Source organism: Dermacentor albipictus, chromosome 1 (assembly GCF_038994185.2).
Source record: "Dermacentor albipictus isolate Rhodes 1998 colony chromosome 1, USDA_Dalb.pri_finalv2, whole genome shotgun sequence".
NCBI classification, from domain to species: Eukaryota; Metazoa; Arthropoda; class Arachnida; order Ixodida; family Ixodidae; genus Dermacentor; species Dermacentor albipictus.
Genome location: NC_091821.1, coordinates 493,406,330 through 493,430,600, shown reverse-complemented (window position 1 = coordinate 493,430,600; position 24,271 = coordinate 493,406,330). Strand labels below are relative to the sequence as shown.

Sequence of the window (24,271 nt, the reverse complement as noted above, 5' to 3'; positions counted from 1 at the left end):
TGCGACATTGCAGCCCAAGCGCACCTTAAAGACAGTACATCTTTGCCGAGCACTTCTTATGTTTCTTTTTTAATCGAGCTGCTACCGTCGAAGGCAGACAATATACTTATAGTATGAAATACGTTGAACAGCACTGCACGCAATACAAGTACGAGTGTAGCCGAGAACAAATTTCGTTATCTGAAGCTTCCTTCTCCTTGCTTTAGCGGCACGCCAAACACGATGAGAAAACTTTGCTCGATTTCAGGTTTTGGTTCCGTTAAATAGATTATTATCTGTGTTTCTGTACGTTGTAAACTTAGTGACTGACTGCATTAGCTCCACCTGACCTGCACGAAAAGTGTGGACATGTATTGCTTCATTCACGATTGACAATAAACAATGCAAGCTTACTTGTCTTACGTGTTTTTTTTTTGCCAGTTGAGGCCTCTCGGTCACATGGCGATATAGTAAAGGTATCTGTGGTCATTTTATAGTACCGCACACACGAACCCGCCCGGAAAGCGGTAGCAAAACGCTTAAAACCAGCGAGTGAGCAGCGCAACGATCCCCGCCAGCCGATACCGTAGCGGCCATATTGCTCACTAGGTAATTATGACGATGTTGGTTTTGATTTTTCTAGCGTCATCTCTCGGTCGCATACTTTGGTCCATAACGTCACCGCTACTCTTACTTCCGTTCCACTGTGGAAGGTACAGTATCCCTTCTTGAGGTTTATATAGGCGTTCTGTGCTTTAGTCGCGTTTAGTGCTTTGTCCCGAGTCAGGCCCCACACACTCTCAAGTTCAACAAATGGCCACAAAGGGCGAAAAAATCGACCGCGCGCTGCTGCTAACAAAAACAACATAGTAGAATCACTTCGAGATGCTTACGTTAGTTTAAAGATTTCCCGCCAGAGGCGCCGTAATAAGCGCAATATTATTTTACAAACTTTCTCTTACAATTACCGAAGCATTTTTATTACATAAAAAAGAGAGCAAGATCATCATTAACAATTAGATATTGTACTCTTTGCATATAAGTTTATTGTTTCTTTGTTACTATAAACGCAAAAAGCGTTCAACATCATCGATCTTTCACGTGACCTCTGGCCTGGATTTAAAATTTTTACCAGTATTTTCGAGTGCATGGTGGCACGGATTCATTCGTTTATGCACTCAGACTGGTTGCTTCTTTTTTGCTAAAAGTAGTTTATTGCACTTCGATGTCTCGCGTTATTTAACTTGGGGTGAAGTGACGTGTTTGCAAGCGGACATGTAAGCCCGAAAATTGGGTTTAGGTCGTGAACCGTTCGGAACACATCTGCATCGAAACGGGAGCTGGATTCTGCTGCGGCTGACAGCGGCAATAACGGTGAGTCGTTTAATGCCGCTGCTTGAATCGTTATATAATTTTCGTCTCATTAACTTACAGGCGGAGACAAGTTAACGAGCTAGATCCTGCACAACATAGGGGCAGTCAGGATCCGCCGTTGCTGTTTCCTAAATAAACCGTTACTTGCGAGGCTGTCGTTATACAAAAGAGAGATATCGGAACGCGCGTCTAATTTTTCATCTTATTGTAGCCGTGGCCATAGGTGACTGAGTAGCCGTAACAATATACATATAAACCTTCTTTTCGAGTCCGCCGGCAACTTCTTTCGTCCACAAAACCGAATAATCCTTTGGTAAAATGATGTGAAAGTACAGAATTTAATGTATTAAACAGTTGCAAGCGTGATAATTCACCCATATTTCGTACTTGTTGGTTCAAAATGTTCTTGCTGTTCACTTTGGTTTACCCCAGGGCAAATATTTTTGCATTAGTGAACCGGTGCATCACGTTCGTGCACAAAAATAATGCATCACTTCTAATAGCTTGACTTTCATGCATTTGCTTGTGGAACCAGCAGTGTGATCTCTTCCAGTGTATAAATGAGCGCACAAATGTTCTCATTTGTTTTCTTAATAATACTTAACCTGTTTACATGCATTGTAGTTAAGCAGACATCAATTTTATGGACAATAGCAATATTTATTTAACATGCTGCTTAAGCACCCTAGAACAGACAGTGTACATTTGCATGTGTTCTGTAGTCGCAAACCATTACATCACACGTTTTTGTATTTCATATTGCAAAATTGTGCTTTTTTCAAGTTCTGATTCAGTCAAAATTTCTGTTCTAGACATACAGCAATGAGGATGGCACTAGTATAAAGCAACACACTCTATGCATTAAACAGAAGCTGCTGTCTGCTACAGCAAGGCCATTGTGTGGACATTGGCTGCTACTACAAGGTAAAGAACACGTGGTTCAGAAATAAATATCCCTGATATATGGTGTATTGGCTCGCTAGTCTTGAGATACATGTCATTTGTTGGCAGCACAAATCAATGCTTGTTCATGTTTATGGTTCAGTATAATTGATTCGAACGTAAAAAAAAAACACACATGAGTTTGGCTAATCTGTGCTTATCTATGTGTCACTGTTCTGCCCCAACAGAGTCTATGCCAAGCATATCTTGGTCATCACAGGAGCTCCTATCTACACCAACAGAAAGGGGCTGGAGCCGAATTCGCAAGGCTTTTACACCACGAACAAAGAAGCGCATGTAGAAGAATTTGCATGAGATATCAAGTCTGCAGAGCACTGTGTCAAGACTGAAAGGAGCTTCAGCCACCATACCACCAGCACGGACACATTGGCTGAGTCATCCAGCTAACTCAAAAAGGACTTTCTAGAAATTCTTCGTCTTCAGATGTACCTGCAACTTCTGATCAATCACGGACGACGCTGGCCAAAAGAGTTCCGTCAGTTTGCCCTTAATCAGCTTCCTGGCCATGTCAATTCCATTTGTTCCAAGTGGTATTTTTCTTCTATAAATGCAAGCTTTTTCATTGCGATCACTCATCCTCATCCAAACATAAAGGTCAACCGATTCTTCGCTGATACTTAATACCTGTCACTGTCTAGTAGCATAACATATCTGTAGCAGTACCTTCTAGTGTATGTTGTCATGCACAATTCCTCTCCTGAAATGCAGCATGGACATGTCTCTTGCATTAACCTACGCATCATGTGCTATGCACCATTTTACTTTTCTTTATGTTTTGGCCTTCAATGCTTGCAGAGCAAAGTGCCTTCTCTCTTGAATGCAAGCTTTCTCATTTTCCATATTCCTAGTCTCGTTGATGATTGCTCTTCTTCCTCGATATCCTGGTTCCTTGCGCAAGCTACACTGAATGATTGATTGCAGAATCTGGTTTTGCTGTGCCACTTGGTTGTGGTCGCCGTGTTATATTTCTCGGATGTGGGGGCCTGGTCAGTTGCGTTGGTAAGCAGTCTCTCGAGGTAAGCGTTTGCTCCTGCAGTCTGCACAGTGACATAGACTCCCAGTATACAGGCACCGTAACTGATGCTCCCGTTCGTTCTTTCCTGCTACAGCCATGGGCAAATTGTGCTTGTGGCCTACGTCGGGCAGGATTTGCTCAGAATGGACCAGCATATGTGCTTACATGGTTCGAAGTGTATGAAGTTGGTAGCCGTATGGGTGGAAAGGCCCGCAAAAATGGCTGCCGAAGGTGATGTCCACGAAAGCGACTTGTCCACATTGAGACAAAGTGGGACACCAAATGTTAGCCACACATCTGCGGCCCTCGACAGAAAAGAAGCGTGCAGGTTGGAAAGGAGTTAACGCTAAAATGCCGGATAGTCCATTTCGCTGTGTTGCTTGCGGCAGCAGATGTCTGCGTCACCTGATTGCTTCACAATGGAAGTTGCTCATCTTCAACGGCAACTGTTGCTTCAAAAAGGTGCGACGCTCTGTCCAATCTGTTTGTACTGCTGGTTGTCGCTCATTACCAGACCACCACATGCGATGAAGGCAAGCATTATGCCAGTAAGTAGGCGGCTGAATTTATTCTAAAAGACCCGTGTATGTGAATGCTCACTGTTGCCATATCGTTCGTAGCCAATGTATAATGTATTCTCTGAGCGTCATGTGTTAATTGATTTCTGTTTAATTTAGCTGTTATCTTACTTGGTTACGGTCGCCGTGTTACGTTTTTTTGAATATGGCGACCAGGTCAGTTGCATTGGGAAGCAGTCTCTCGAAGTAAGCATTTGCTCCTCCAGTCCGCACAGTGACATTGGCTCCCAATTTACACACCGTGATTCGTGCTGCCCGTTCAGCCTTTCCTGCTGCTGCCATGGGCAAATTGAGCCTGCGGCCTTTCTCGGCCGCGATTAAGCACGAACGGAGACCAGCATACGTGCTTACATGGTCCGACGTCTGTGAAGTTGGGTGCAAAGGCCCGCAAAAGTGGCTGATGAAGGTGATGCCCAAGAAAGCGACTTGTCCATGTTGAGACAATGTGGGACACCAAGTGTGAGCCACACATTAGCGGCCCCCGAAAGAAAAGTAACGTGCAGGTTGGAAAGGAGTCAACGCTAAAATGCCCGGTAGGCCATGTCGCTGTGTTGGCTGCTGCAGCAGATGCCTGCAACACCCGATAGCATCGCAATGCAAGTTGCTCATCTTCAACGGCGACTGCCGCTGCAAACAGGCGGGACACTCTGTCCAATCTGCTGGCGCCGCTGGTTGTCGCTCGTTACTAGACCGCCATGTGCGATGACGATGGTGAGCCGCTTACGAGCTCGCGTCAAAGATTCCAGCGTATCTCCACATGGAAATTTTATTTCGGCTATTGCACGAGAGTGTACACTGCTTGTCTTCTGCCAATAAAATCGCACGTTCTGTTCACTCACTTATGGCTTGATTGTATGGGCGTCAGTAGAGGCTCTTTGGTCTCCTGGCAATTAGAACGCACCAGCTACGCGGCAGCCAAGGCATTGAGGCATGCCACATAGCCTGCAGGGCAAGGACGGCGCGTACCAGCGTACGCTACCGGCAAAAAGCGGCCATTGGAATTTTGCTTTTAAAAAAGGGACGTCCGCTTCCTGGTTAAGCAGCGCCATCTGGAGTCCACCTAAATAAGTTCCATGCGCTACCGCTGCTTATTTTCGTACCACTGCGGAAGGTACAGTTTACCTTCTCTAAAGTTGGTTCTTTATTCTATGTCCAGAGTGACATCAGGCAGCAGATTGGTCTAATGAAGTCACTCAAGGACGTGCTCTTCGGAGTAATTGCCGCGAACCGTATTGGATTGGGCAGCAAATAAAGCCCCTTAAACTTCGTAAAGTATCGGCACTCTCCTCCTCCGCCTTCACTTCTCCTCGTTTCTCCTCTCTTTCATGCTCCCTCCTCGACCGTGGCGCCGCCTACACTGCTCGAGCGTAGCTATGGCGCCAACATGCGCTCCTCGCCACTCCGTAGACGCTTCTCGAGCGAAAATGGCGCTGATGCACAGCGCGAGTGTCCACGTGATGCTAGTAGGCCAATGGCGACGCAGCGTCGGCCTCGACCAGAGCGCGCGAGGAGGAGGCGGCATTCTTCGAAGCGTGGCACTACTTTACGAAGTTTGAGGGGCTTTAGCAGCAAATGGTTAAAGCCTCTCACCGTCGTGTCGATGGGCAGCGGGGTAGCTGGCTCCTCCCGGTAGAGTGGGGTGCATATCTCGTCACGGCAGACGAGTCCCGGCTTGCGGCCTTCGTCGCCGCATGGGTGTCGCGCCAGTTTGGGCTGCACGTGGCGGCTGAACAGGTCCCACCTATGGAGGACGGGTGTTTCAGATGCGCCACAGACGGCAGCCATGCTTATAATGGGACGCAAAGGGAGGGTCCGTTTGAAATGACATAGTATCAAGTCCAAAAAATACCTGCATTCTAGAACGTTTCTATAGGCACCGGGCACGATCAGTTTGCGTCGGTGGCCCCTTTATGCGGCGGCGCCACGAATATAATGGAATGTGACGGCCGGGCCGGCATCAGCAGGCGCTGCCGCCGACTACGTTGATTTAATATGTTCCGTAGTTTTTTTTTCCATGTTGTGTTGTCGAAATAGCACGTAAAACGAAATCTGATCAAACATGTGTTTCTGGGTGTACGAACAGTCACTGAAACATTATTGAAGCTGGTTAGCCCATTCAGTTACATCATTTTACATCGCGGCCTAACCAGATGGAACGGCGGGAAGACTAGATACGCGCGGTCTGTAGGCAACACTACGCTCAGTGCTTAGCAATCCGCATTTTTCATGTTCCTGTGCTGCCCTATGCCGCACTCCGCTGAAAATGTTTTGGAAGAGTGCCGGGGCTTTCATCGGTTGATTTGTGTACATATGCCCATATTGAGAGTGCGTCTGTTGTGCGTTTCGTGGATCTCCGTTAATTAATAATACCGTCTCCGGGGCAGCATGTCGTCTCTGGAAGTCATGTAGCACTCAATGACTACCGGGTGAGAAGGCCTATGTGCGCTATTCTGCAAACAGTGCGACCGATAAAGGCACGTCGAGTTCCGTTTGCCGACACGGCTGCCTTGGAGTTTGCTGTCGCTGATTTCTGCACTTGCAGCTCGCATTTGGTATTCTTCTTAAACATTTTTCTGACATTTCACATATTCAAGAAGTGTTGGAGCCCAGCCTTCTCCGCCGGATTTATCAAAGCGGTGCACTTGTTTGCATCGACATCTACAGACGCAGGTCGTTGAGAGTGACAAATATTGTGGAAAAGGTGCATCGCTGATATTAAATAACGCCAGAACGTAGCAAAACATACATATACCCCGAGACAACATACTCCGAGACAACATACCCCGAGACGAGACAATATGAGCGGCCGAATCACTGAAACAATGGCAAATGTGATTCAGATAACATATTACGGGCAGCTACTTAATTTCTGATTCTCGCTTTTCTTTAACTCCATCATACTTATAGTTTGCGCGTGCCATGAAACATTATTAGAGAAAACTGTGCTCATATAAATTAAGTGCTCATTTATAGGCCGTGTTGTTCTCTCCCGTAAAGGCGGATGCCATTGCTGACACAGATGGTATACAACTGAGCGAGGCAGTCGTTTCTTCTGCTCTATATCGAAGGCATTGTCTCTTGTTTCCCATATGACGCATAGGGAAACAGTGCTTCTCTGAAATTAAGAAATGTGTCGGCATAACAACACGTGCTGACCCACCCATCTACGTAGCCAATGCGATCGGCAGCCATCGGGAACGGTGACGCAGGGATGTTGCCACAGCACTGTGTCGCCGCTTGTTACTTATTGTGCACGCGCCGTGCGAAGTAAAGAGAAGTTGGCATCGAAAAACTATAGGACCACGACTGGACTATCAAAGCAGTGTCCTTCATCGTAACTCGTTATTTTAAGTTCAGGTCACCCGGTATCGGGTGCACGAACTCGACGGGGCGAGGCCTAACCCAACCTTCGCTAAACAACATTGGCTCAAACTTCATGCGCACGGTTTGCGAGGACTGGAGCTTGGGCATTTAAAATTTGAAGTCATGCTTAGACATTCTGAACGCGAATAATGATATATAAAAGTGAAGGCCCCGCGGCTATTGCGTTATCGGTTCGATGGCCGATAGCGTGCAGTTAGGTCGAATGATCACGGTCTGCACGCTGATTTTGTCGGTGCCGTTAACAAGAAAGTCCGTCGAGCTACGACTCACGCCCATCGGGTGTATCGTCGTCGGCCTGCTATGATAGAATGGTCTCCGCGACGCACTGTGCTGAGTAGTCGGCGAATTGCTGCTTTCAGTGTCTTGTCGGTCTCGTATCGACCCAGTGTTACCGCGCCTTAAGCAAGTACGCGAAGTCAGGCACGCGCTGGGCAGACGCTGCAAGGAGATTGCGTAAGTAACGTTATGTTTTTGAAGTGTCGCCCAAGAGTAACGCAAGGGTTCATTGATCAATTTGCTGGCCATCAATGCAAGACGGCAACATCAAAGTCAGTTCACGGTGCAGTCCGAACGAAGCCCTGGAGGCTTTCCGTGGTAAAGTGGAGTTGGAGTCTTACGCTACACAGGTATTCGGCTCCGCACCGACGTAGTGCTGCCAGCGGAGTTCCAACGCAATAAACGGCACGAGTGTTTGCTGCAGTGCTCGTCCGACAGTTTTTTTCTTCTTTATTTTTTTTGGGGGGGGGGGCTCGCTCCCCTTCTCACCTTCCTCGATTTGAGGCCGCACGCGCGCCCCTTCGCGCGCGACAGCGACAAGCGATGTGATGGAGGTGGCTGTCGCGTTCGCTCGTCGCTCACAAGTGGTATCCCATGCGAGCGACAATCTTGAGCGACGTCTCCCCGATGTTGCCGGTATGAGGGCAGCAACCAGAGCCACCGACGGCTCTATAGTCGCGCTGTGTGAAATGGACCATGACTGAGGATTGGGCTAGTTTCTAAGGCACTAATAACGATGAAGCATTGCAACAACAAAAATAATTACAAAGGGGAGAGAATGGGAACTTCTCTCCCCTTTGCGTCTCCCAATTATGTCCATAATTTTAGAGCGCAGCTCTTAGGCGCCCGTTCCTGCGTTGAGCGTCGGCGTAACCGTGCGACTGAACACAGCAAAGGATGAAAGAGCAAGCGGAGAGCGCAGCAGGGCATGAAAGACGGCGGGAGCGATGAGAGCGCGAGTAGGAATGCGGAGGAGGAGGGTCTGGCGAAAGCGTGCGAAGAGAAGTGTTGTGTCACGCAAGACGAGCTCTGCGGCGACGACTGCTATACGAGATGGCCCCAGAGTAGCGCGTCGTAGTCTTTTCACCGATGACATGCCCACCGACACCACATATGGAAACAATGCTGCATGAACGGAAGTCTGGTTGCGGCAGCTGCGGTGAATCGCGCCCCCACGTCACCCGCGAAGTTGCCTCTTGCTATTTCGCGATCAGCGAGACAGTCACACCCCACTTTGCTCCGTTTGCAATGTGCCGCACTAGACAGATTATCCGCGCCAGCCAATATACCACGAAATGAAAACACGTATGAATTTCGCATTAGGGAGTATCATATTCGTCGGCGAATCTTGTACTCCAGAGCCGAATATGAAGGTGAAAGTTCAGTTTAACACAGTGTCCGAAAGAGTTACCTGCCACGAAGCGAGAATTGGACTTACTGACATGCTCCCGCTCGTGAAGAAAGAACGACGTTAATTCTAATGGCCGAATGGAAGCTGTGCTTGATCTTGCAAGCTGGTTGCAGCACTGGCGAGGCTATTCGAATTCTCAGCCAACAGGGAGACCGAACGCCCCTTGAGATGTGCTCATCCGCGCCGCGTTGTCTGCTCAGCATCAACTTGCCATCATGTTGTGTGGTCCATGGTAGGTGGCTTGACGGAAAAAAATATTTTGACGCCGTAACCATAGGCTGCATTTACATGCATGCGACAGCGGGGCTTCGATTTAGGTGTAAACTTTCCCTGCAGTTGCCTTGCAGCCTCCTTAGCAAGTAGTACGGCCGAATTTCCTAACAAATGTTCACCTGTGCCACAGCGTCTACTCGGCGTCTACGTAGCGTTTCCTCGCTACTGTCATCATGTACCATGCTAGAGCGGGCTAATAGAATAATAATGCAGCGAACAATTAGGCTTTTGTAGCGTTCCCCATCATCAGCGCAGCACCACTGTTAATGCTGTGGCGCCACCAGCTTAACTAGAAATCAAACCAGTTTTATGGCTCGGTGCCGTTTCTGTAGTCCTAGCAGCGTGAGAACACATAGCCGATGTCAATAATTACGACAAAACATGCCTAATGATTTGACCTCAGTTTGAGAGGAAGCTTGGCGATGACGGATTTCGCCGCTTTTTTCTTGCTGTTAGAGAACCAGTAACGAGCGCGAATTTGAATCGAAGCGGGTGGTCGGAATTACACGGGCGCTGCCTTGTTACCACTGTTAGGGTCGCTACTGCAGCAACCGGCGGTAACTGACACAGTAATTCTCGGTAATAATAATAATATTTGGGGTTTTTACGTGCCAAAACCACTTTCTGATTATGAGGCACGCCGTAGTGGAGGACTCCGGAAATTTCGACCACCTGGGGTTCTTTAACGTGCACCTAAATCTAAGCACACGGGTGTTTTCGCATTTCGCCCCCATCGAAATGCGGCCGCCGTGGCCGGGATTCGATCCCGCGACCTCGTGCTCAGCAGCCCAACACCATAGCCACTGAGCAACCACGGCGGGTGTAATTCTCGGTATACGACGTGCACGCGAAGAGGTCCAAACATGTCACGTATCGCGGTGTACCGTATCACGTAGCGAGAATAAATAAAACTCTCTAGTGTAGCCAATAATAAGCCAGTTACCGCTGGAACTATTTACTGCTGCACAAGGATATTGCCTGTGTACGCATCGTACCTTTGGCAGTGCTGCAACCGGCTTGTGGAATGGAGTATGGAGCACATGAGTGATCTAACTCATGTTATGCGGTACGTGACGTATACCTGGCAGTCATGCCAAAGAAATTTAATACAGTCGAACGCTTTTATAAAAAGTTTGGGGCCTCCGACCGTTATATAGGTCACTCCGTCCTATAAGGCTTTCTTTGTACAGGTGCTCGACTCTACAAAGTAGAGCTGCTCGACGACGAGGGAAGCATGCGGACGGTTTGAATATCGTGCCTGCGGTGTCAAGGGTTCTATCCTTCCTTCTATGTTACGATTGTGCGAAATTCATTTAAAGCCGAAAAGTAGACGCACAAGGCTACGTGTTATCTCTCATAACCGCTGCAGTCACTCTAGTAACTATCTTTGTATTCTGACAAGTACTGCGTCAAAGTGTGATTAACGAGAAAATTGGAACAGTTTTCGTAAACAGCTTCGGTTGCAGGGAAAGCCTTAGCTCAATGTCTCCCATGCAAAGCTCTTAAAGAGCAAAAGTGCGATGTTGCAGGTCATATTTGGCAAGAACGTGCTTTTTTGAGAGCCGAAAAAAAAAACACACACAACGTCGACGCCTACCCTTGCAAGAAAAACCGCATTACGTCAATGTCGCTGTGTCGGTGTGATATTGTTGGGGATACTTGCAAGTTGACGTCAAAAAAGGTTTGCTGAAGAGGAGCAGACGCCCGTTAACCCCCGGGGCATATACCCAGCGGCACACACACAGCGACCCCATGCATACATACCCAGTGGTACGTATTTTGAACATTTTTCAAACATCGTTGGCGAATTCTTTTTCTGCTCTTCCCCTGCTTACTTGATTGAGTACGCGTCAAGGTTAACGTGCACAGAAAAATAATGTCTAGAATATAGATGCTAGAGCTCCACGCCCTAGTTTACCGCGGTGAGCTCTGCTGACGGGGTGAATATACATCGCAATTTGCAATAGTTTTCTACTTTATATGTTACCTGGTGCCATGAATGTGACCTGCCTCGTACGAGTGGTGACCTTTCTCAAAATGTGACACAAGAAAATCTGACACAATTTAGGTTTGAAATTTAGTGTTAGAAAATCAGGTGTTATTGTATTCAATGAAAACAGTGAACAGACAGTGGAGATACAGGGCCAAGAAATACCTCGGGTAACAGAATATAAATACCTTGGTATATGGATAAACGAAGGCAATGGATATATGGAAACACAGGAAAAAACCGTAACAGTAAAGGGGAAGAGAAATGCAGCCATAATGAAGCACAGAGCGCTATGGGGATACAATAGGTACGAGGTCCTCCGAGGTAAGTGGAAAGGTGTAATGGTTCCAGGACTTACTTTTGGAAATGCGGTTGTTTGCTATAAATCAGGGGTACAATCAGGACTCGACGGGAACCAAAGGTCAGTGGGACGCCTCGCACTGGGCTCTCACGGGGAGACTACAAATGAAGCTGTGCAGGGTGATATGGGCTGGACTAGTTTTGAAGTGAAGGAAGCTCGCAGTAAAATTGATTATGAAGAACGACTGAGGAATATGGAGGAAAGTAAATGTGCTGGGAGAGTGTTGAGGTATTTGTACAGGATGAAGATTAATTAACAGTGGAGGAAAATAACTAGGAAGCATGCGGCCTGTAAGGTGAGCAACACAGCAACAAAGAAGGTCAAGCGGAAAGTCAGAGAGGCTGAAATAATCTCAAGGGTGGTGGCAGTGGAAAGGAAACCTGCCATGAGTAACTGCTTAAGAGGAAAAAAACGAAATCAGGAAAGAAATAATTTGTGATAACTCAAAGGGAAGCTGATCCCTTTTCGAGGCGAGATCAGGATGCCTTAGAACACGCACCTATAAAGCGAGATATAAGAACGAAGAAGAAGCATGTGCTTGCATGCTGCGGTAAAGCTAGGGAAATGATGGAACATGTGTTATTAGAATGTGAAGATATCTGCCCAGCGGTCGATTTAGACACCACTGGACTCCTTGCAGTCCTTGGGTTCAGTGAGAGGAGGGGGAAAGTCCGCAATAGAGATTAGTAAGAGGCAATTGGAAGATTGGTGGAAGAAAAATAGCGAAACGGCAAACAAAAGAAAAAGAAAAGACGGAGTCTTACAAAAACAAAGTTCTCAATATGGGGTCAGGAAATTTGGTTATGGGAATTCATGGCGCGTTTTTTTCTTTTTTTCTTTTTTTTAAAGACTAGGTAGGACATTAGGCAGTATAATAGCAAGAGCTTGGTGGCGCAACCCACCGCCATGTTCCAAAGGAGACGCTCATGACATCCATCAATCCACCCATCCATTCATCGTAAAACCCGTCAACCTCCAAAAGTAGCGCCAACCATTTCCCTGCTCCTTCGCTCCACTCCCGCGGTTGGCGCGGCCTCTTCAGTGGCGCCGCCTACGCTGGCCCTGCCGTATAGCAAATGACGGCTAACGCGCTGCCGGAGAAAATCAGCGGAAAAGTTCGTTCGAGCCTGGAGCAGTTTTCGAGGCGACATCTTGTTTGGTCCGTCGTTAACAGAGGCCTTAATAAAGTCGTGTTGAAATTGCGCAAAAAATAGAGAAAAAGACCATTATTTAAGGCCTAAAGCGCCCGCACGTTGAGAGTTCGTGTTGCTGAAAGACGACGCATGCACACGGTGTGCCTAAAACATTTGCGCAATTACCTCAGTTTCAGTTATTCACTGCGTGAAAGTACATGTACGTGGTTCCGTCGATTCATTTACGTACTTGCAGGACACTTTTGTTCGGCCGGCGCGTGAGAGATTCCAACTCTCTGGGGCCAGCAATGGCTAGTAAAAGGGCCGCTTCTGCTCCGCGCCTTTTACAGATGTGTGTAGCTTATGCACGGATTGTGGCGGCCATGAGCAACGTTTTCACACATAAACGGTATAGATAATTTGAACAACGTATGTGTGCCTAGTACTTGCGTCATTTGCGGACGTTTCGTGGCAACCATCTGGCAGACTAAACGTCTGGCCTAGTGCGTGCGTCGTCGAGCACGTGGTGGCGCAGCCAATGGGTAGGAGGTGGCGCCATGTCATGCGTGTATAAGATGAGCGCATAAAATAAAAACCGGTAATGTCTGGTTTGAATGCCGCCGAGCGGCTTTTCAAGTTACGAACTCGTCGCGGGCAAGCGATCGAGTGGCGACACCTGGCGCGTTTCCATTGGGCCTTACCGAGCAGCTGTTAAAACGCAGGCGAGAGTTCGCGCGGGCAAGGAACGCGCAAAGAAGAAAATCCCGGCTCTCCCGTAATCGAGAGTCGATGTAAGCATGAAATGGCTACCGGCAAGACAGGGTGGCTTGCACGAACATTTATTCACGAAAGTAATAAGGAATTCAAGAACGCGTTCATAAATTCGTTATTATTTCCGTTATGAAATGTTAGTGGAAGCCGCCCCAGATTCGTTGGAGATGATACTATCCACAACCTCAAAATGGGTGTAGTGCATGTTCGCAACGGCACACCCCACCACGCCACACCACGCAATGCGTCATGTGCACTGGTCCATATGGACACAATAGTTTCCTGTCGCAGAAAGAACCGCATTGCAGGTTTCGTCTCGGTCAAACAGCTATTCGAGGCGCCGGCGGACGCACCGTGTGATTCACGAACCTTGGCGCTGAAAAGGCCACTCAGCGCCAAAAGATGACAATCAAACGTATAGTGGCCTGTATCTGCCTTTTGAACGTCGTCGCTATAGGACATGACAAATAAAACTTCAGCGTACAAGCTTAAGTGGTATTGTGAACATACATTGAAAAGAACTCGGAATCTATGATTTTGTTGTAAGTTATTTGGGAAGTATGTAAGGTGGCCTTGTCTGGTTGCCCGGGTGATTTCTTTCTGTTCTCGTAACTTGCCCAGAGGCTCTCGTTTAAGTGCCAGGATAACGGCGTTGGCTTTTGGCTCAAGGTCACTTGAAGGTCGTCGACCAAAACGAAGCTAACAGCATTTGAAGCTTAGAAAAAAAAAACATTTCACCAGAGGCATTACGAGTCTTTCGCATTCCCACACGTAAGCAGTATTAAGTGTCTCTGTCGAATTTTGTAATCACTGTTGCCCAGTGTGGGGCCATTAACAACCCGAAGCGAAGTCTTGCGCTATAGTTAGTGGTCGCCTATCGACGTGCGCAGAATGCGCGCCACGGCTTACCACATCTGCAGGTGCTGCGGGTGGTGCTGGCAGCCCGGGGAAGGGTGCACCCGTGCCTTGGACCAGTCGTAAACCTGAGTCCACGGCTTGTCGGCGCCCCAGAAGTGCACGATCTTGGTGCCAGACTCGCCGAACTTCTGGTACGCGCGGTCGAAGAACGGACGCCCCGCCGAGCCCTGTTTCCAGGAAAGCGCAAAGTACCGAATGCGAGGCGAATTTAGTGGATGAGCTCCATATGCTGAGCTGCGTGAGTTGCCGGTGCAAACATTTCCGAAGTCCCTTTATTTGTGCGCACGTGACAATAAGTGGTGCAGGATTGCTTTGTATAGCTGTGATAAGCAACGGAAGAATGTGATAAAGTAATTTGCTCCTGAACAGGTTTATTCAAACTTTTAAGTAGAGAAGACCTCGTCATCAAACACTGCGATTCAGCGCGCGTAGAACTTATGCATTCAAAAACGTCCGGTTGCCCATAAGGGAATGCAGGTAGCCTATGTCTTGATGAAAAAATATCCCTGCTTTCGAGGCTCTGCGCCATTGGGGTCTTTGGAGAAGCAAGAAACTTGATCACACGGCTCATGTCGGCGCTCATAGCCAGTTAACACCTAAACATCTGTTCCTTTACCCGTGGATTGGAGCGTCGCTTTCTGCTTCTCACACACTAGCATTATGCCTCTAAATCGCATTGCTATTTATGTAAGTCGCAGAGGCAAGACACGCTCGCGTGACGCAGGCGTGTGTAGCTGCTCAGTCAACGCATACCCGCCGTGGTTGCTCAGTGGCTAAGGTGTTGGGCTGCTGAGCACGAGGTCGCGGGATCGAATCCCGGCCACGGCGGCCGCATATCGATGGGTCGTCGAAATTTCCAGAGTCCTCCACTACGGCGTGCCTAATAATTAGAAAGTGCTTTTCGCACGTAAAACTCCATAATTTAATTTCATTTCAGTCAGCACATGACCTCCGAGATCCGGCAGCACGTGCTGTCTTTCCCCGTCCGTTCCACTCGATGCGTCCCCCTGCAGTTTGAGCGTAGTCGCAAGTCAGAGCTGTATCAGAGCTTAGCGTCCAGCACATAAGACAAGCTGATGCGCTTATTCCGAGGTCTCCTATTGTCATGTTGTCTCCTTCGTGTCAAATACGACGAAAAACATTACATCGTCACCAGGGGCGTAGCCAGTAGGGGGCGCTTAGTGTTCCTGTATATGCTCCCTCCCTGCGGGAGCATATACAGGAACACTAGGGGCGCTTATGGGGTTCTAGCCACCCCCCTCCTCCTCGATATTTTTTCGTGCTGTCATGCGCCGCAGACCAAGACAACCCCCGGCACCGGAAATCATTCTATATTTTGCCTAGAATGTACTTTTCACGCTCGAAAAGACATTTCAGCGCGAACATAGTGAAATCGGGCTGTATTTTGCGGCAACGCGCATGCACCGGGAGTCGCATGATGCAAGGATCCCCCATCGGAACACAAAGTTTCAAGGGCGTTTTGATGGCGAGTGGGCTCGTCGCGGCATCTCGCGGAGGCCACGGAATCTACGGAGCACATGGATTTCGATTCCGAAACTTGAACGGTATTGGCCTCGAGCTCCATCACTGGAAAAGCTGGCATCACCGTCGGCTTGACGTGCTAGGAGGGATCACGTGGACATTGCGACCGCGTCGGCTGCTTCGGGAGCGCCGAACCGAGCTGAAAAGGAGAGTTTAAGTTCCCTCGCATGCTGCGGTCCTCATTTAGTGGCGAAATTTTCCCGCTTCGAGTGTCTCCTTTACAACGCCTGAAAGCACTTCAATAGGTAGTAGCTGCCTTTGAAGGCGCGCAACATGGTAGGCTACTGCTCGGTGCCGCAGGGTCGAACGCACGCAACGGAGGCCGGTGTCAGTCACACGTAGCCACAGGACGAGAAGCTGCGTGAAGCTTGGCTCGCGAAACATAAAACCGGCAAACAGTAATCGGCTACAACTCGGGTATACAGCAAGCACAGACGCGAGGAAGATTTCTGCTACGGCGCCGGGTCTGCAATGTTCGGAAAACGCACACTGAGACGCTCGCCCGAGTCCGCTGCCCGACTAATGTCATGACGGTTTGGTCTATGAACTTGTCGATGCTATAGATACTGGCAAGTTCAGTGGAGTGGAAAGGCAACGGTAAGAAGCACATTAAAAAAAAACATGGCATATGGTCATGTTTGCGTTATGAATTAATGCACTGGATTACAAAAAAAAAGGAGCAGCGGGAAATGGCACGCTGAGAACACCGATAAACATGCAGTGCGACGCAACTCGAGAAATAATATTGAAAGGTCAAATAATTTAGAAGAAAAAAAAAGATTGAATCGTCGCGACGGCACATCACTGTCCCCGTAGGCGTCGAAGTCTCTACAGTGAAGTTATTTTTGAACAGCTCTGATAGCACCCACGCAACAATGGTTGCTTGCATACTGTCAAATGCTCATATTCTGCGGCCTAAAGCTCATGGCATGGTGCGAAAACGCGCGCGCGGAGAAAGCGAAACAGTGCGCGGACAAGCATGCAGACGCGCAGTCGGTCGCTCCGAATCTGCGCGATCGCTGCATTGAGGCTTCGTTCTATTACGCTCCATTAAGTAATACAAACACTATAAGAACATATTTCACATAGCTTGCTCTCAGCGTTTACCTAACTTTCACGCAAGAAGCCGGTTCGGGAGACTCCATCGCGGCGACCGCGCGCAGGGGCGTTCACTGTACGTATTCGGTAAAGAGATAGCGTCTGTAAACGATTGTGTGCTTTCAGTTTGCCCAAGATTATTATTTAGACAGTAAAAAACTTCTCTCGTTTCGAAAGTACTTACAGAAATATCCGGGAGAGCTCGCGCGTGGTGTTTTCAGTGAGCGGTGACAGCAAAACCTATGAGGAGCGCGCCCCGTGATCCCTCATACTACGCCAGCGAGGCGCTTCCGCTAGATGGCGACTCCGTAACTCCTCGCCGCCAATAAGGTTCTCATAAATTTTTGAGGCTAAAGGTGCACTGACATTACCAAAGTCGTGCTTTAGATTTTCAATTGCCGAACCTTGTGGGTTTAATGTTGTTATAAACATTTGACGCCAAAAATGCAGTGACTTTAGAATTCGAAAGTAGTATATTGTACCGTACAACGAAACAAGCCAAATCAACACACTACCAGACAAGTTGACAATACGCAGCGAGGTCCAATGAGACGAAGCGTTCATTTCGTGGTTCATTTTTGCCGTCATGTCACAGTAAACATTGTCAGTATTTTTTTGCACCTGCGCCAAAGCATCCATGTCAAGACACTGATGCCAGCAAAGATAACTACGTTCTCATTTATTTTTCACTTTCATTCGCCAGGACACATTGAGCCTCTTCGATTTTTCGTTCTCGCTACCCGCGGGCTGCCGGAGCCTGCCAGATCGCATGCGGCTTTCTAGTGTTACCCCGACCACCGCGCACGCGCACTTCGATTCGCGTTCGTTTTTCTCTGGCCGAGTGGATTTCCGCCTGGCAGAGTTTTGGACGCTTTCTCGCTAGCAGATGCGAAAAATAAACAATGTATGGTCGCTCGCCGCCATCACTGCGGGGACACGAAGGATTGCAACGCGTTCGCTTCAGCGCAACCTCTCGAGAAAAAATTGTCTCGGTGGTGCAGGATACATAGCAGTATGCGTATAAGGTTCTCTGTGGAGCACGCGTCTCACGTTTTCTTCGATATTTTTTCGGTAGCTACATTAGGTGCCCAAAGTAAGCATTCGATTGTGGTCAACATGCTTTCCTCGTCAACACCCTGATTCCGTAATGCCTCCATGACTGCTGACGTTTTGGCTGAATCGAACGCTTTCTCGTCATCAAAGAAAGCACTGAAGTGGTGCAGCGTTAGCGTAGAGGTAGAGCATCCGCCTTGCGTGCAAGAGGACCGTAGTTCCGATCCAGGTGCCGGCAACTTTCCAACGGAATGAAAAAAAAAATACGCCTGTTGATAAAATTGCATAAACAGCCCTGATCCCGGACCAGAACCGGTAACGCACTCTCCCTCACCAGAGCAGGATTGGCCACCTTGGTGCAGTACTTTGCCAGGACCTCCTATATGACTAGAACAGGTTTCGCCGCCTTACAAATGTTATCGAACACCGCAGGATGCGCCTGCATGTATAGGAATTTGTAGAACATTATCGACGTTTCTATCCGCTGTCTGTCGCCGAACCTCGTGTATCTGATTGCATGTATGCGCGACGCGAATGGTGTATAACTTTCTGGAAGACACGCGGGCACCGGCCATTACTCTTGAAAGTTCGATGGCTCATGTATAAAAGCTTACGCGCTTGACCCGCTCATCAGATTTCGACGATCATCGACTGTGTTCGCCGCTTTCGTTGTGCTTTTAAGTGTCGCCTGTTTTTGTCGGCAAAGGTTCGCCCAATAAAAGCTACTTTTGTCTTTCACAGTATTGCTACCGTGTTCTTTACCGTCACTACCACGTGACGATATAGTTCGTGTGACATTTTCTTGAGTTATTAGGCAAAAAACATGGAAGCATTGATATCCGTTATTTCGGGCACAAGTTTTGGGTCATACGAGTATATTCTTTCATGAAAAAATACATATTTTACTTGTCTTGACGGTGCGTAGCGTTCAGGAATTCGTTTGCAACATTTTGGCAAAGGTAATGCAGCTATTGATAATGTATTTGATCCGTGGACAAATTCTATAAGGAAGAGGCCGAGCTGCAACGTGAGCTCGGCTTCCTCGGCCAAAGTGAGCTCGGCCATATAGTCATTCCTCTCACCTCCCGAGCTTATCCGGAGGTCTCAATACAGTCTTTCATTATGGAGCTTCCTTTTGGATTTCATATCTGCCACAATCTTGTAACTACTTTGAAGCACTAAACTTGTAAACCTAATAAAAGCACAAAGCGTAGCGGCGTGCCCGTGGTAGGAGAGATGCGCTTGCCTGAAGGTTGTAGGTGAAGGGCAGCCGCAGCGCCAAATCCTTCCTCCAACGTTGGCCAAACACTTCGTTGAGGACGCCACGGACGACGCCGTCGAAGCTGGCCGTCTCTCTGGCCACCTTCATCACCTGTGGTTAGGTCAGTCCACGGTGAACAGTGATGCATGAGTAAGCATGCAGGTGCAATAACACCTTCCACTTGCGTGTCATTTAAGTTTAAACGCTGGGGGTGGCAATGATATTTTCTTCAGGGGCTGCAAGAGTCACTGGGACTTTCTAGCAGGGTAGTTTCTACTTGCTGAGAACTACTGACTGTATATTTTGAGTCGTCCAAAAGCTTGTAATTTTTGAAATATTGGCTGACCATCCTTCGTAGTAATTGCATTTGCGTTCCGCGATTGTTTTGTCTGTTTTTTATACATAGTAACTGACTGTGCATCGCCAATCTTCTTTACTATGGTTTAGCTACTTTATGAATCCTATAAGCTGTTGCATAGCACGTTCTGTAACGGTGTTAATAGCTACATAACTCACGTAAATAAATCGCTTAACCTTTATTCGACTTAGTGTTTACCACATCTGTATTCACTATTACTAGGTCAGCACTGACTTGCGCAAACTACATTGTCTATGCTTCAGGTTAGAATGTTCCCCTGGCGGCAATTTTTGCCTCTGGACCTCCTACAGCACTTAAATACCTCGTATTCGTCAACTGTGCTAGAGAAACAGTTAAACTCACCTCACATTTCTGTGCACAGTTAAATGTGCGTAACGTCTGCTCGAGGCTCAGAGGCGACACGGAGTGCTTACCAGGCCATGCGTCTTCTCGGAGGGTTGGAAGACAAAGACACCCGTGTCAAAAAGGTCGGGCCAACCCCTCAGAGGCACAGCGGACAGTTCGCGCCTCTGGAACAGCTCGTCGCAGTTGGCCAGCACCAGGGTATCGGCGTCCAGGAAGACGCCCTTGCTGAGCTGCTGCAGGCGCCAGACGTGGAGCTTCGTGTAGGAGCACGACACCCCGTCAGCCTCCCGAGTGGGGCAGCCCAGAGGATCCCGGCCGCTGCAGGGTATCGAATTGAAAAGAGACTCGTTTGTAGCGCAGCACAGTGGTGATTGCGTGCGCTACGGACTACACAAACACAGAGAAACATATGCGTAGTATTCTTCTTTGCATAACTTTGAAACTTCATGTATGCAACAATGTCATAATATCTGAAAACGTTCGTCTGTTCCCATAAATCAAATGAGGTTACTGGATAGCTTTCTTGGGCTGCCGTTTCGCATGGTTGTGCGCCGGTGGCCGGGTATCTCGCCGGAGGAAAAGGGCGGCGTGCGATCCCGTGAAGTCGGATGAGGAGAGAATGCTCGCCGATTGGTCCTCGCCAGCGCCTTCGTCATGAATGGCATTACACAGAAAGGTGCACGGCTGCGTGGAAGACTGGAGAGGGCAGCAAAGACAGCGGAGGAGGCCTGTGCGGCGTGTCCAACTAGACCGTGCTCTGACGCAACCTATACAAGGTTCTCACGCGAAATGCGGCCGTGACGCAAATGTCATGATTGGTAGCGAACTGTCAAATAAAATTTACAAAAAGGGATAAGATGCCTCAGAAAGGCTGGCCAACGTTTCGATAGGGGGACCTATCTTCGTCAAAGACGGCCTTGTCATGATCGGCAGGTTAGTTTGAAGCACGGTGTAAGAATAATTTTACGCCGTGGTTTTAACAGGTTAGTAGGGTGACGCCACGTGCGGTCGTTGTCGGCGGCGAAGCAAGTACGCTGTGATGCTACTCCTTAACAAGGATACTTCCAACATGTTTATTCTAAGGTGCACGTGTCATTCATTCCACCTGTGCGCATCACACGATTGTTTCAAACTTCCACGTGTTGTCAAAGATCTCGTGCAGTGTACAGTTACTTCAACTGAAGTCGTATAAGGCGGCGCCGGATGGACACGAAGAAATTTTAGGCTCTTCTTGAACTTGAAAAAACAACAAACCGATTCATCCAAGTCAAACAATGTCGTTCTCATCACTTTCTGCAGTCGACCACTTTCTGGAGGAGTATCGAGCCCTTCAAACATATATTGCATCTGCGACTTCCACAGACTGTGTATGTCTTTCGAGATCCCCGGCTCCTCAAAACCACGTGCCCCTCCAAAATTCTCGGGCGCCATTTATAGCCCTGCTGCTTAGAAGAAGCGACATTAGAGTAAAAACAAGAAGTGCAGAATTTGTGGTGTCAGAATCTTAGTGCATAAATTGAGTCAGAAGATCTGATTTCTATTGATTTTCGGGGCGGAATATACTACTATTCTTGCATGTCTCATGAAAACATGAGCCTTGCTGCATGCGAAGGCCTACAGATGCTGTGGTTAGAGTGGCGGCGTTGTGTCGCTGCGGTCCGTGTCTGTCTCCGTCAGTGCACTGCGCGTCCCTTGCGGAAATACGCGCCGTTTCGACCAACGCTACGCTGCACGGAACGCTGGATAAAGAGCATATCGTGTACAGAAAATGAGCGTGATCAACGCCCGTCGGCGGCAGGCCCGGCTCTTCACCTACTTGTACTCCGTCTCAATCATCGGGGGCAACGCTGGGGAAAATGCGCAAGAAGTTGTGTCGCGAACGTTTATCACTCCGCGCGTTTCGTCGTTGCTTCGCTGCGTGCAAACGGCATTTGCTCGCGCAAGCATGCGCGTGAGGCTGCTGCGACGGGCTGCAAATAAAATACTCGAAAAGCGAATTGATCTTAAACAACACATTAGCAGCCATATGCCATAGTTTGTTTGTTTCTGAGGAATAGAACGTTGTTCGTTCAATACTGAGCTTATATAAAGAACCGTTTCGCACAACTGTGGTAAAAAATGAAAGCTATTTCTAAGTGCGAACGCAGCCACTTCAAAAAGTCTCTTTAGAGTATACAGCCTTTCCACTGATGACAGAAACGGAGTACATTTATTAATGTTCAGCTGTTCTTGTATGATTTCGTTTTAAAATGATGTTGTTATCCTAGTACTTGTGTTGTGCTTTGCAGCGAGAGAATCAGCTCAGGTCATATCTCACATCTAAATTACAGCGCCGACAGGTTTCAGAGAAAGAAGAGTATTATCGTGTAAAAATTAACACGCAGATGTGGTTAGAGCACGTGCAGTCATTGTTTGTCTCCGAAAAATCAATGTTTATTTTATGTTCTTTACGCCAGTCTGCTTCACTCGATGCAAATGTCGGCAAGAGACCTCGCCGGCACCAATGAGGAAAACCAAAACCACACTCTGCAAATGCTTCAACCAAACAGCTGCCGCGCAGTTCTGCTCGTTGACGAACTTAGTGGACGTGCATCACATAGCAGGAAGGACACTGGAATGGTTATGCTGACGCCCTGTTTACACCCCGGAAATTCGATTGGCATCTACAAGCATTGCAGTCAGTGCATGACATACGCTCTTCTTCGCTCAAGTACTCGGCTTCCCTGGCCGTCACATTCTGTAGTTGCCTGATCACCCCAGGCCTGTGCATAGATTATGCGTGACGCCACGCTTGTTCGCTCAAGGCTCACACGGTTCATCGGAGGTGCGAGAAAGCAGGGAGCGACGCTTCGCGCGTTCGCCGTTTTCCTAACGGCACCATTTTGCAAAAGCTGTCGGCACGCTCGCGTGGAGCCACGAACGGATCGCGTATCTGTATTATCCGGGGAGCTCTCGAGCGGCATACCTGAGCAGCGTGACCAGCTCGATGTCGTCGAAGGCCTGGGCCAGCAGGTGTCGCATGACGGGCCCCACGTCTCGCGTGACGAGCACGGTGAGCTTGTAGCGGGTGCGGGCTTCCCGCAGCGAGTAGCCCAGCACCAGCGCGCCGAACGCGTACGTGTCGTCCGTGGCCAGCGTCACCCACGACTGCTGGGGGCTCTTCGCGGACTGGTCGGGCGGCGGCGGCGGGCAGCACGACGCCATGTCCGTCCGCAGTTTCTTCTTGTTCGCTTCACGAGTCCCTGGCACGTGCGACGTTGACGATCACTCGCGCACGTCGACGGCAGCGTCATCTGCATTCATGCTAAACATCGAAGAAGAAGAAAAATGACGGCTCGCAAGTTTATACAGGGGCCTTTCTGCTTTCTTTGTCAATTTTGGCTGTCCAATGTTTGCCCATTCTTTGTAGTGTCGACTCTTAAGGTTATATCGCCATACTACAGCTTCGTTTACCTTTCGCCCATCTTTGTATGCGTCTCACAAGGATAAATTATTATCCTTCTCACAAGGATCAATGTAATTCTTACGATGAGGCCCAATTATACAAAAGGGAGATAGGTAGGGGAGAAAACGATTCCGACAGAACCCGTGTCATTATGACGGTCGACGATAATGAGATTAGTAGTGAAGAAATGCAGCCACGCACCTTATTGCCACCGCCGAAACGCGAGACGTGTATGAGGCTCCTCTCTCCCGCTTTCCTGTGAAAATACTGCGCCATCTAGTGGCGCCACCAAATAGTCCGAGCACGGCCTCCAATATGCGTGGTGTGCCAGTGCGAGCGAACGCTGACTGTTCTCTCATTACCAGAGAGAGAGAGAGAGAAAATAAACATTTTTATTAGGTAAATGCAGCTTTGGAGAGGCGTCCTCATTCTAGAATGCCTTGAGCTCGGGCCACGTCCTGGGCCCTCGCAATCAGCCGTTGCTGATCCTCGAGGTCGGAGCTGGCCAAGGCTCTCTCCCAAAGCTCGTTAGTGGGATCAAAGCTCGTTACCAGTGCGGATCCGTGGAGCAGCGTGCTAAAGCATCGGGCTACCGGTTTGAGGAAGCAGTGTCATGCGGGTTCGATTCCCCAACACAGTAGAAATCGTAAATAATTTTTTAGAGAATATGGTACACATTAATTATGGTGGATTAATCAAGGGTGGACATATACGCCGTGGTC

At 48.5% G+C, this 24,271-nt stretch overlaps 1 protein-coding gene across 5 annotated transcripts in view; it reads right to left on the bottom strand.

Moving 5' to 3' along the window:
- Nucleotides 1-23,820, bottom strand: part of LOC135913105 (glycogenin-1-like) — a 78,179-nt gene extending 54,359 nt beyond the window's left edge. For all 5 annotated transcript variants that reach the window (XM_065445788.1, XM_065445769.1, XM_065445797.1 and 2 more), the window contains exons 1-6: nt 23,751-23,820; nt 23,070-23,408; nt 20,173-20,422; nt 19,366-19,491; nt 14,418-14,593; nt 5,500-5,650 (exon numbers count right to left, since the gene is read on the bottom strand). In XM_065445788.1, the coding sequence (XP_065301860.1) occupies nt 5,500-5,650; nt 14,418-14,593; nt 19,366-19,491; nt 20,173-20,422; nt 23,070-23,308 (942 nt within the window). In that variant the 5' untranslated portion in view covers nt 23,309-23,408; nt 23,751-23,820. The remainder of the gene's footprint in view (nt 1-5,499; nt 5,651-14,417; nt 14,594-19,365; nt 19,492-20,172; nt 20,423-23,069; nt 23,409-23,750) is intronic.
- Nucleotides 23,821-24,271: the final 451 nt, after the last annotated feature.